At 39.4% G+C, this 14,433-nt stretch overlaps 1 protein-coding gene across 4 annotated transcripts in view; it reads right to left on the bottom strand.

Moving 5' to 3' along the window:
• LOC115431553 (ubiquitin-associated and SH3 domain-containing protein B-like) overlaps positions 1–11,750 on the bottom strand; it is a 138,688-nt gene extending 126,938 nt beyond the window's left edge. For all 4 annotated transcript variants that reach the window (XM_030151983.1, XM_030151982.1, XM_030151981.1 and 1 more), the window contains exon 1: positions 11,531–11,750. In XM_030151983.1, the coding sequence (XP_030007843.1) occupies positions 11,531–11,661 (131 nt within the window). In that variant the 5' untranslated portion in view covers positions 11,662–11,750. The remainder of the gene's footprint in view (positions 1–11,530) is intronic.
• Positions 11,751–14,433: the final 2,683 nt, after the last annotated feature.

The following is a 14,433-nucleotide window of genomic DNA, read 5'->3' on the forward strand; positions in this document are numbered from 1 at the left end:
GTGACTAAGGGGCACCAGGTCAAGGAGACCTGACTTCAGGCGTGGTGTAGACCACAGTGACTAAGGGCCTTTAGGCCATGAAATAAAAAAGTTGGTTGTTGCAAATAATGGTGTGATTCGTCTTTCTTCTCCAAGAACCAACTAAAGTATATACCACACATTGACAATTGTTTTGCACCTGTGTCAATGTAAGCTTTTTCTTTCATACTCTATTCAAATACTTTATTCTAGGTTGTTAACATTGCTTAAATACATATAGGAATATTACTTGGTATGGCCAAGAGTTTTGCTTGTTCTCCAAATTTTTTATATAATAGTGGTGCGCCTAGATTTTAGCCTGTGCTCCTAACTTTTTAGGGTTAGGAGCACAGTGCTCCTAGGTCAAAAAGTTAATTTTGAGCCCTGTCCTTTCAACTTATATGTACTTTTCTTGTGTTTTTTTAAATATATAATTCTTTGATTTATTTATTTGTTGACACTTATGGCAAGGAACTAAGTATGGTAACATCATTTACCTTGGTTTTTTTTGTTGTGTTTTTGTTTTGTTTTTTACATAACGTTTAAAAAAAATTGACAAATTTTACAAAAGTAATAAAGTCTTGTTATATCCTTCAATAACACACTAATGTTGAAATTTTGAATTTCAGAGGGTTAAGGGCACCAGGTGTCGGTGCCGCAATATGCACTCGCTGTCTCTCAACAAATGGGCAATGCCATGATAGTGGAGCTCCACAGGAAGCTCCTCTTCTCCTCCTCTCAAAATAAAATCATTTTAGAACTTCTAGTAGCGAATATTCATCAAAAACTATATTGAATGTCAGGCAGTTGAACAATTCAACACCGTAATCACACAATTGTTTACTCGCACTGGTAGTTCACAAAGTTGCTGTCAACTTTTCGCATTAGCATTAGCTTAGCAATGAACCTTCACACAGTGCACACGAGGGCCATTTACCACTGAAAACTAACCCCAACCATACCCTAACCTTAACCATTTAACGCCCATGCCTAACCTTGAGCAGACACTGGAACCGTATTTAATCATTTAACTGTTTTGCAAACAATATTAATGTAAATATCTATATTTAAAATAACTTTATTTTTTAGCGCACGACCTCCACTTCTGGTGGGGTACTTCCTTAGCATTAGCCACATTAGCCGAAGCCTTAACATTTTTCAGCCTATCCTTTTATTTTTTGTGGTGGTCTTAATTTTAAAGCAAGACACCTTTCAGGTAAACACCGCCCCCGTAATTGAAAAGGTGGATGATGTTGGGGTTTTTTTCTTATAGTGGATATTTTTTTCGGCTGCTCTCTTTTTTTTTCTCATAGTAGATAATTTTTTTCACCTGTTCTCTTTTTTTTTCTTTTAGTGGATAATTTTTTTGGCTGGTCTCTTTTCTTTCTTATAGGGGATTTTTTTTTCGTCTAGTGGATAATTTTTTTAGGCTGCTCTCTTTTTTTTCTTATAGTGAAGAATTTTTTGGGCTAGTAGATAATTTTTTTCGCCTGTTCTCTTTTTTTTCTTTTAGTGGATAATTTTTTTGGCTGGTCTCTTTTCTTTCTTGTAGGGGATTTTTTTTTCGTCTAGTGGATAATTTTTTTAGGCTGTTCTCTTTTTTTTCTTATAGTGGATAATTTTTTTGGGCTGTTCTCTTTTTTTTTTTTTTCTTGTAGTAGATAATTTTTTTGTCTAGTGGATAATTTTTTTAGGCTGTTCTCTTTTTTTTATCTTGTAGTAGATAATATTTTCATCTAGTGGATAATTTTTTTTAGGCTTTTCTCCCCTTTTTTTCTTATAGTGGATAATTTTTTGGGGCTGTTCTCTTTTTTTTCTTGTAGTAGATAATTTTTTTCATCTAGTGGATAATTTTTTTAGGCTGTTCTCTTTTTTTCTTGTAGTAGATAATTTTTTTCATCTAGTGGATAATTTTTTTAGGCTGTTCTCCTTTTTTTTTCTTGTAGTAGATAATTTTTTTCATCTAGTGGATAATTTTTTTAGGCTGTTCTCCTTTTTTTTTCTTGTAGTAGATAATTTTTTTCATCTAGTGGATAATTTTTTGGCCTGTTGCACCTCTGGGCCACCGTAGTGATGGGAACAAGACCGCCTGTATCGAGTCCGAGTTAAGACCGAGTCTTTGATGGGTTGAGACCAAGTCCGTTGATTTTCAAATGCAGTCAAGACCGAGTCAAGACCAAGTCTTTGAGGAGTCGAGACCGAGTCAAGACTAGGTCGAGACCAAGACCATAAAAACAAGTTTTCATAACCATGATTTAATATCATCCAGTTAAGTCTGTTAGGCTATAGACTAAGATAGACCGGGAATAGTTTATAGGAGCAGTCTCCGTTAGATATAGGCCCTATATAATATCACTACAATATTGAATATCTTAATTTTTTAAATGAATGCCTTGTTTTGAACATGTTAATTTAAATCATTCAGCAAAACAATATGTTACAAATCAACAATATTTAGTTAACAATGAACAAAAATATATGCATTTACAACACATCAACAGTGATATACTCTCAACCTAGTACTGGGTTTCTAACCTTTGCTCATACTACAGTATATTCCGAACAGATTTGCTTTCTGCAGATTTCACACTGCACGGTCTAGAACTCACAGAAGAGGCAGCGCCATGGCTCTGCAACCAGGTCCTTGTATACTTTCTAGGATTAAACTTGGAAGTAGGTGGGCCGTTGATATTAATCATCATCAAGTTGAAAGACGTTTATTCTGCCTTTCTCGTTCGCAATTCCAATAATCGCACATCTTTCAACGAGACGTGCAGTGACCTGTCAATCAACTATTGTGATGACTCAAATCGCCCCTTGAGACATGGCTCACATCCTCACCTGGCACACATACACACATGGTTACGGTTAACATGGCTCAGCTCTGAAGTAAAGTTAGCTCAGCACTAAGTTTAGCCAAGCCTAGTCCGGGACAGTGGGATCTGGCAGCCGGAGCAGAGGCGGAGCAGAGCCAGAGCCATCAGACCACTCCTCTCCATCGGTCTGGATATGAACACTTACTGAATAGTGTGCATCAGGGGGATTTAGAAACAAGTACACACAATGCTGACTGCAAAATAAGTAGGTATACCCTGGACTACAACAGCGGCTGAAATGGAATGGAATGGAAATCTGTTGGTCTCGAGGACTCACTCTTAAATTACAAGTCCTTCTCTTCCCACAGTGGTGCAATACAGAGTCAAGACCAAGTCCTTGAAGGGTCAACTCTGAGACGAGACCGAGACAGCAGAAAATGGTCTTGAGAGTACTACAACACTAGCCTGAAGAAAACAGCAGACCAATGCAATCTTTGTACACAGAAATAATCCTTTTACTGCAAAACCAGGACACACAAGGGTGGTCAGGTAAATTCAGTGGGTCAGCCTCGTCAGAAGGGAAAAAGACAGACAGAGAATGGGAATTAATAAGTGGCCGTGTAAAGGCCAAGCAGTCAGGGGCCAATATAAAGGAGGTTGTGGCTTCCCTGAGGGAGTGTGTTCTAGGCCAGCACCAGTCTGCCTGCCTGGGGGCCTATCATCATCTGCTGTGTCCATTCAGCAAACCACAGCATGCTTCCTCCAACATACACACACCAAAAACACATCATGTTCACACAGACACTACTGATGTGTGGCATCTGTCTGTGTGAACAGGGTAGAAAGACTCCATACACTCAGACTATGAGCTGAAACAAAACAACAAATACACATACACACACACACACACACACAAACAACAAAGTGCTGTGAGATTTCCCTTGACTTTAAATAACTACCACAAAAATAGGTTCAGCTACTTTCACTGAAAACTGCAATTAACTCTTTCCCCGCCACTGATGAGATATTCCGTCAACTGCTTCCCAACACTTCCACGCCAGTGATGAGATTTTCTGCCAACCCATGTTTTCACTGTTATACTGTAGTTGGAGCTGTTGCAGATCATGCTAATTATTTTCCTTAGTCCAAAAACAAAGAAAGAAGCAGCTTTTCCGGAGAAATTAAGGACTGGTTGTAAAGTTTTCAAACTGGAATCACCGATATCTCATAGCAACGTATATCATAAATCATTCACTCTGAATGAGGAAATGCCAGCTCCGCGGGAACCATGCGCAGTTTCAGAAGCCTTAAAGATGATTATGGAGACAGACTCCGACAATTCAATGTATGACAAACTTTCAGAAAAACCTTTTAGAGACAGCAACGGAAAAAATAGAAGGTGAGGGAGACTGACATGGGAAAATGGAGCGACACTCGCCACATGCACGTAGTACGGCCGGGGGATGCGTGCATGTTGGTTGGTAACAACGCGCGTGTGCGTGCGTGTGTCACTTTCCGTCCTAATACTATAGGGGTACGGGGCACTGTAGTCCGTGCCCCCGCAGAAATGAAAGTGAAACTTTTCGCTCATTTATCTTTTCCCGAATCAGGAGCCTGGAGGATGTTTTCAACTTCTGTCTCACTGACTGTGGACTACACCAACCTCCAGGGAAAATGCTCCAATACCGACCCCGCATTTGCGCGTGTATTTATGAGGGGGGTGCACCGCTCCCACAAACAGATGGGCCAGTCTGTGTTTTGCTCCACCATGTCCATAAAGACATTCTAACTCATCAACGCCATGATCCGGTTCGATGACCGGCTATCCCAGCTGTGGCATCACAGCGCGAACAAACCGGCAGCCTTCAGACAGGTATGGACAGGTGGACAAGGGCAATTAACTGACAATTAATAAATTAATCGAGCAAATTCTTATCGACAATTAATCATTAGTCGATTAATTACATCCCTAGACTGTTTAAACACTGCTGGTGTTTGTAGTTGGGTTACAGTTTTTCTCTTGGTAGCGGTAAAATTAACGGTTGAGTGGTGTCATTTTAAATGCATTATGAAATTTGACAAGTTACCAGAAATACAACCAATCTTCACAAACAATGCCGGCACACCACTCGTTTTTTCGACTTGATTCTCTCCATTGACATAACTGACAGGGAATTTGAAGCGCTCCTAAATCGGAGACCTTAGAGAAGACGGAGGTATGAGGAGCCGTACAAGACATAATTCGTTCTTACTCTCTCACATACATATATTCTCATTCTTACATATATATATATTCTCATTCTTACATATATATATTCTCACTTCTACATATGTATATATATATATATATATATATATATATATATAGATATATAGATAGATAGATAGATAGATAGATAGATATGTATATATATATATATATATATACCTCTGTAGAGTCGGACCAATATGGGATTTTTGGGGCTAAAAAAAGCCGATATCCAATATATCGGCCGATATCCAATATTGGCCGATAACCAATATATTGGCTGATATATGCAATAAGAACACTGATCTACACAGGATATAATAATCTTATATTAGATAAATGTGGACAGGTGGATAAACAGTTGCATAAAACTTTGTTTATCTCACAAATATAATTCACACAACTTTCAAATGCAAACTATGAAATCACAAAAATAATTACAGCTAAAAATATTACTTACCACACAATTATGTTTTCACTCACAAATTCTGATGTGTCTGCCTCACGGCACTACAACTTCTTATGTGGACTAAGGACTAAACTGAGCATGTGCAGAGTGAATTAGGTGAGTCCTACGTTCTTCCTGATTGGAGCAATTGCAAGAGTTACAACTGACCCGTGTTACAACTGTCCCCAGTCTCCTCTACACTATTAACACCCAGGCCTGCCTGCAGAATGAAACTGTGAGGTAGACAGGAAGTGCACGGATATGGGTGTGTGTGTGGGGGTGAATACTTCATAAGACGGGGGGGGGGGGGGTCCGTGATTTTCAGAGCCCGGGGTGGTTTAGCGGTCCATCCTCATCAGAGCGCGCAGTAGCGGTCCGTGATTTTCGCCAGGGTGGGGGGTCAGAGTGGTAGGGGGATAAGCAGTCCATCCTTGTCAGAGCGCGTGGGGGGGGGGGGGGGGGGTGCAGCTCTGTGATTATGTGATTGTGTGTGTGTGGGGGGGTGATAGCGTCATTGTCCGAGCAGGAGTGAAAGTGAAACTAACTCGCTTTAAAGTTCCTCTTATTCTCCGCACACACACACAGGAGCAGCGAGCGACAGAATCTCCGCGCAGCAAAAAAAGTTAATACATCGGCCACATCAGCTACATATTGGCCGATGTTGATTAATTGGTGATACGCTATAATCAGCCTGATTAATCGGCCGGCCAATTAATCGGTCAAGCTCTATACCTCTGACACACATATATTCTCACTTACACACATACATATATTCCCCTCTCACATGCACATATATTCTCACACACACACATATTCTCCTCTCACATACATATATTCTCAAGTCAAGTATTATAATTCAAAAGAAGGATGCTGCTTCTGCTGCATCTGCATGGGTTGAGTGCTGCACAAGGCACAATGACAGCGATGTGAGAGTTTCAGGGGATGAGAGGATATTTTTTAATACTCCTATTGCTTGCTGCAGTAATAGTGCCTCCTTACCTCCTTCCATGCTCAGTCATGATCGTAGTCTTTTACTGTCAATGGTCAGGACCATAACGGGACCCACCGCTCCTCAGCCAATCACAGCACGACAAAAGATCTGCCTTCTGTTTCCACTATACCACTTCCATTTCTCCCTCACACACAAATATTGTCACTCTCACATACATGTATTCTCATTCTCACACACACACATTTATTCTTCTTCTACATTATAATACTTGACTTGAAAATAAATGTATGTGAGAGGAGGATATGTGTGTGTGTGTGTGTGTGTGTGTGTATGTGTGTGTGTGAGTGAGAATATATGTATGTGTGAGTGAGAATAAATGTGTGTGAGTAAGAATATATGTATGTAAGAGGAGAATATATGTATGTCAGAGGAGAATTTATGTATGTCAGAGGAGAACATAGGTATGTGAGAGTGACAATATACGTGAGAGTGAGAATATATGTATGCGAGAGAGTAAGAATGAATTATGTCTTGTACAGCCCCTCATACGGAGGGTCTTCCAATTCTGGCTTTGTACCTGTGACGCTGCTCTGAGCTGCCATGCTGGTTCTCGTTCTGCATGTGTATGGTGCGTGGAACGCTTAGACGTCCGTCTAGGATATCAAATATTGCATATGGGTTCCGCCTGTGGCCACCCTGCTCTAACGGTGTACATTCCGCTTCAAGGTTCGTGTGGAAACTTTAAGCAACTGTTTGCGTTCTTCAGATAGGCTACATGTATTTGTTCGGTACCCATCCGTATTGTAATTGAAGGCCTCAAACCGAAACGGTTCAGTACAAACGAGTGCACCATTACACCTCTAACTATTTTTTATTTATTTATTTGTTTATTTATTTTAATTATTACAACTACTACTACTACTACTACTACTACTACTACTACTAATAATAATAATAATAATAATAATAATAATAATAATAATAATAATAATGATAGTTGTCTAAGTGTTGAAAATGTTTATGAGTAGCTTAATGTTGGCTATGTTTCAGGAAAGATCTCAAGTAGCCTAGGCTATTGTGGTGAAATGCTGCCAGGTCTATGAAACATTGTCCATGATGAAATTCATTGCAAATATTTGTTTTTAATGTGTAGTCAACCCATTTCAGTTAAGCTACAATTAAAAGCAATGACGGAAAATATATTGTTACAACACTGGGAGATTGTTGTATGTAGTTGCATATTGAAACAAATTAAGACACACATTTTAAAATCAATCACATGAACAACATGCCTCAATTGGCTGATAACAATATATGTTCGGTCGCACTTAATGAAGCAAACCTAGGCCTATATATAATCCAAGCTTTTAAATTAACTGCTGTTTAACTGAAGCACCATCTCTTTAATCCTGTCACACTGTCATTACTAAGTGGGATGGCCTTCAACACTGGCCCTGGGTCTGGGTCTGGCTCCAGGACAGTGGAGATGGCCTCTTTGACTTCAGGAACAACCAGTCTCTTCTCCATTGTAAACAGTGAGCCTGAGGTCCTGGAAGTAAGCTGCATCTTTATATGCCTTGTCAGGATGTATTTTATTAGGTGATCCTTTGAACCAGTGGTTCCCAACCTTTTTGGCTCTGTTTTTTTTTGTTGCTAAAATTAATTTGTTTATGATCATGAAATAGTTTGCTATACTATGTTGCAAATAAACGTTAATTTTAGATGGCATTTAGGTTATATAATATACTATATTACTAATACACTTTATTATTATGGACGGAGGCAGAAAAGATAGGTTGAGATTACTGCACAAAGTGAGAATTTTATTTTTCTTGATCAGGATATGTACAGTCAGTCCAGCTTGCCTGCAAATTAATACTGAAAAAACAATAACTCAAACTATGGATTATGAAAGAGCTGCAGCATCTTAAACCAGCCACAATGAATATTTGAAAGATAAACAGTACCACTGGCTTCAGTTTCAGCTTCAGAGTTTGTCATGTCTTTTATGTACTGTGATTGTCTCTCTCAACTCATCATATATTTTTTTTATTCGTGAGTTTGTTTTTCTTGTTTGTTTTTAATCTATTACTAGAAATCTCAGGTGATCCCATTTGAATTCCAGGCAACCCCACGTGGGGTCCCGACCCCAAGTTTGAAACACACTGCTTTAAACGCAAGGGTTTCATCTAGGGCTGCATGATTAATCAATTTTAAATCAAAATTGAACTTTTTAATTAGGACAATTTTTAAAAATGTGAAATCGTCAAATCAATTTCATCACTCTTGTGTCTCCGGGCTGCGCGCCTCCAGGCTACCATAGGCTCCTCCTCCTAACTGTGAGAGCTGTCTTTCACAGAAGTCCGTGTAGTGACCAAGTACCTTAAATCCGTGATGGGCCCACAGTAATGATACCAATGTAAGCCATGGTCCACGCACGGCTCCCCCAATTCAAATATAACTGCATGGGGATCCCTCATCTTACATGGTCCACACACACACACACGACTGATGCCTGTCACTGACTTACATTAGTATAACTTCTATGGGCCCATCACAGAATTTTCGGGGATTCCATGATACCATCACACATTTGAGGTAGGGAGCAGTGCCTTGCATTGTGGGCTGCTCAGGAAAATTACATACTGATTTAGGTTGTCTTTTGTAATTTTACCCAAAAAATCTAAATTGAAAATCAAGTTTTTACAGGAAAAAATCGGGATTTTATTTTTGGCAAAAATTATGCAGCCCTAGTTTCATCGCTTCATTGGAAAAAAAACCTGCTTGCAAAACAGGGACATGGGAAGATGAACATTTGTAGGTAATACAATGAGGCCAAAGTTAATGTAATCGACACTATACTGCCTGCATTTTTTCTTGCTTTCCACCATGTTGTTTAAGTGTGAACATTGAACTTTTTAACCATAATTGAGCATGTGTACATCTTGATTGGATGTGGAATTTTAAAATGTGAAGCCGGGTTTGGTTGCTGTCAGCCATCTGGGGCCGTCAATCCCTCTCTGCCCATAGATTCTAGAGCTCAGTCAGCGCTGTATAGGAATTTGCTTAGGGGCATTGCTATGGAGATAACGTGCCGGTAGTAGGAAAACGATTGCACCAGCAGTTCTGGTATTTCTAATCACCTACAAAATACATAGTTTTATCTTATTTCATGTTTAAATGAGCAAAGTTTGTTCTGATATAGATACTTATACATAGTGATGAATAACAGTGACTAACACCTGAGCCTGAGTGCCCCTCCTCTCAGTTTTCTCACTCAAAATGCATCCCAGCCTTTCTCCAAACGCCACCTGGGGGCAGTACCACCCTCGTTGAGAAATCCTAACCTACACCAAAATCACATCAAACAGCACAGACAGTCTACAACCTGTATTCACTTTCATAGGCAGCTACAATCCAAACAGTTGTATTCTTAAGAAGTATTATTTGGTGTACAACTATAGCTGAAAGTAGGACTAAACAGTAACTGATAAAAAAATTATTGTTGTGATACTATTTTATATCACATCAGCACTTCATTGTTGTATTGTGAGCATGTTCCCTGGAGATCAATGGTTCTGACAATTTGCTTTAAATCATGATAATTACTGTATTTTTTTTTTTTTTTGTCTTTAGTTTATTTTGTTCATACTTTAAGTAAAATACAAAAAATGTCAACATTGTGTTGCTTTACTGAATAAATATAATTACTTACCAGTGTTTTACTTTTAAACAAATATTTTATCATTTTAACTGCTTCACATGTTCTACCTGAAAAAGTTTAACCATAAAAACTGTATAAACCACATATAATCATCAGCTTTGGACCAAAAATCAGTCTTAAAACTCCAAAGAAGCAATGATTTGTAAATGATTGTGATCTCAATCAGTATTGACAGATTTGAACATTTTTGAAAAATTTTAAATTCTGGGAATTAATGAGAATGGCTTTCACTCAAAAGGAATGTTTGTCTCAGAGGTACCAAATCTACTTCAAAACACTGTCTGCACATTACAATACATTCACCTTTCAGGTTCTTTCTAGTACAAGATTTATGAACCTATTGTATATATGTATATATGCGTATATAAATAAATAAATAAATAAATAAATAAATAAATAAATAAATAAACATACATACATACATATATATATATACATATATATATATGTGTGTGTGTGTGTGTGTGTGTGTATAAACCAATATATGTGCATAATAACAGTTTATTATATACACTGAAAACATGAGCTAACCAGCACTTTTGTCAATTCATCTTTTTAAAGTATGTAAGATTTAGCCTAACTCATTTAATCTCTGAGGGAAATAACCTCCAAAAAACTGTAGACCATTGTTATTTTATTATAAGTACTTGATTCATTGAATTTACAGTAAATGTGTAATATCGCGATATTTCATTAAATTACTATAATATGACCTGTGTGGGGATATTTCCATCATATTGTACAGCTCTACTAACTGACACAATGCAGTCACTTATCCTTAAGCCTAAAGTTAACATAAAAACCCAGGTTAAAGGCTAAAAAGCCCCGTGAAAAAGCCCTGGATGTGAAGACGAACCATAAAACTGACCCATGACACGAACACACAGGCTGAATATAATTTTTGTGAATGGTTTACAAGTCAAACGTTGACTACTTAAAGGAGTTCGCGAGCAAAGCATTATGGATTTAATTATGAAGCTAAAACATCATAAATCGTTACAGAAGTAAAACTGAAATGAAAGTACGGAATGGATAATATTTTACTTGTTTCTCTGCTCAGATACACTCGACTTTACAGTGTTTTATCTTCCACGTTATAATTCAGCTGCTTTCCCATGGGTGTACAGTAGGATACAGCTAGCTAAACCAGTCACCGTGGTAGTGGGGAAACTGGTGAGTGTCAAGTGATGTTATGTTTGACCCGTCCGATAAAAAACATGAAAATCGCATCATACACTGGCCATATCCTCTCTGGGTCTCCGGCCGACCTTTGATATGCTTCTAATCGAACACAGACACACACAGTTCGGATCCGGATACTTACGCCCTTGGTCTGGGGAAGCCCATTGACAACAGCACGTCCAGGTTGGAGCCACATTTCACTGAGCCAGGACGGTTCTGCCGGAGCCTCCGCGGGAGGATTTTACTGTAAAGGTCCTCTTTGGCAGCCATCATCCAAACCGGTCCACTACAAGTCCAATACGGTCGGCTACTACCGGTCCTCCTCCTTCCCGAAGCTAGCCCATTAGGTTCCGCTGGATACACGAGTGGAGAGGCAGCGGAGACAACACTGTGCAGAACAGTGAGGAGAGCTGCGGTGCACGGCCACGCACAGATCCACAGCTCCGCCCACCGGAGGAAATAGCAAATTAGACCTGTCCCCTGGATGTTTACAGTATAGGTGTCACAGAAAATAGCCCCTACTATACACACATTAGAGCTCCAGCTATCGATTATTTTTGTAATCGAGTATTTTCTTCGATTTGATTAAACGATTATTCCAATAACCGTTTAATCGAAACGAAAAAAAACATACATTGGTGGAAAAGAGTAGTAAAAATGTGAAAAACACTTGTCTGAAAATGACAAACAACTTGTGCTTCATCCCAGAACAAGCCAAAACAACAGCGACAAATAGCATAAAAGTAAAAGCCTATATTAAAATAAAATCTGCAATATCTATAAAACTGTTGCCTTCAAACTCCACATTTTCTCTATCGCCTGTTTGTTCTGTCAACTTCAGGGGTGTCTCCCCGTCTTGACCCTGGGACCTCCAATCCATACTCAGTACAGATGTTTCTGTACACTATGCCCACTACCTGGTTATGCCATCCGATGTATGCCTTGACTGCCAGCATCTTACGCCCTCAGGGGCTTCTCTACACAACCAACACCTGGGGTCTTGTCTGGTGTTGTAGACCCCAGCCTCTATTGCTCTGGTGTTCAGGGTCTGTTCTTGTGCAGCCATGAGTAGTGCCTCTGTGCTGTCTTTCAGTCCAGCCTTTTCCAGCCACTGGTATGTTTTCTCAATATCAGCCACTTCCTCAATTTGCCAGTGGCAAGGGCTTGTCCTTCCATAATATCCCTTTGGGCTCCTCCTATTACTGGGCTTTTGTTGCCTGAGGCATTCACTTAGTAGTTGGTCATTGGGGCCTTTTTCTTGATATATTCCTGGAGGGCTGCTGTTTCCTACTGAACAATAGCTCTGACACTTACTAGTCCTCGGCCCCCGTCCTTTCGCTTTGCGTACAGCCTCAGGATGCTGGACTTAGGGTGAAACCCTCCATGCATGATAGAGAGCTTCCTTGTCTTGATATCAGTGTCTTGTATCTCTTCCCGTGGCCAGGATATTATGCCAGTGGGGTATCTCATCACTGGTAGGGCATATGTGTTAATGGCTGGGATCTTATTTTTGCAGTTCAGCTGACTCTTCAGGACCTTACCTACACTCTGTAGGTATTTGGCTGTGGCTGACCTCCAAGCTGCCTCCTCATGATTACGATTTGCCTGCGGGATCCCCAGGTATTTGTAACTGTCTTGCGCATCTGCAGTGTTCCCTTCGGGTAGTTCAACCCCTTCAGTCGTGACCGCCTTTCCTCTTCTAGATATCATCTGCCCACATTTATCTAGTCCCAATGACATCACCACATTTCTGCTGTAGATCTGAGTGAGGTGGATCAGGGAGTCAATGTCATGCTCATTGTTGGCATACAGCTTGATGTCATCCATGCAGAGGAGGTGGCTGATGGTTGTTCCACTTTGGAACCGGTACCCAAAGCCATTCTTTGAGATGATCTGGCTGAGGGGGTTAAGGCCTTTGCAGAACAGCAGGGGGGAGAAAGCATCTCCTTGATATATACCTCTGGAAGCTCACCAAGAGAATGCCAAGAGTGTGCAAAGCAGTCATCAGAGCTAAGGGTGGCTACTTTGAAGAGACTAGAATATAAGAGATGTTTTCAGTTATTTCACACTTTTTTGTTAAGTACATAATTCCATATGTGTTCATTCATAGTTTTGATGCCTTCAGTGAGGATCTACAATGAAAATAGTCATGAAAATAAAGAAAATGCGAAGAATGAGAAGGTGTGTCCAAACTTTTGGCCTGTACTGTATATATATATATATATATATATATATATATATATATATATATATATGTATGTGTGTGTGTGTGTGTGTGTGTGTGTGTGTGTGTGTGTGTAAAACTAACTTTTTACCGCATCTGCCTTTGGTTAGTGCCCTCCAAAAATTTACCAGTCAAAAATATTTTTCACTGTCCAAATTAAAAAATTATGCTTTATTTGTTGCTACCATTACCATTATTACCATATGTTTTTATTATAAAAATCCAAATTAACCATCACTTAAAGAATACAGTTATGTACAGATAAAATTAGATTATTACTATTTTATTAGATTATATTTCATGTCAAGGTGACTGCTGCATCATTATATAATGAAAATATTCAAAAGTGCAACCTTTGACATTGACTGAGTGAGTCAAATGTCTGTCTGACAGCTTAAATAGAAACGTTCCATTTAACCCGCTGGAAAAGAATTTTTAAAAAAAAACATCAACTGGGATTGAGTCTAAATGAAATTAACTTCACAGACCATACACATTTTTCTTGAATGCTATATGAATACTAGGGTTGGGTAAAAAATTGATTTGATCAATTTTATTTTAATTTTGCATTGTTGAGTAATAGTGGATGAGATACATTTTTCCACTAGTACCAGAACCAGGTACCGAGGTCCATCTCACGGGCCGCTATGGGACATGAAGCATCTCAGTCTCGCTTGCGCCGGTTTTGGCACGGGAGGTCGGCGGGGGAAGGGTGGGGAAAACCCCTCCGCAGGAGGTCCCCTTGGCCTCGAAGTCGAACCTGCATTGTGCAGGAACCAGCTACCCTGACCGTCTGGTCGGCGGAGGCTTTCCAAGGCGGG

This window comes from Sphaeramia orbicularis, chromosome 13, assembly GCF_902148855.1.
Source record: "Sphaeramia orbicularis chromosome 13, fSphaOr1.1, whole genome shotgun sequence".
Taxonomy (NCBI): Eukaryota; Metazoa; Chordata; class Actinopteri; order Kurtiformes; family Apogonidae; genus Sphaeramia; species Sphaeramia orbicularis.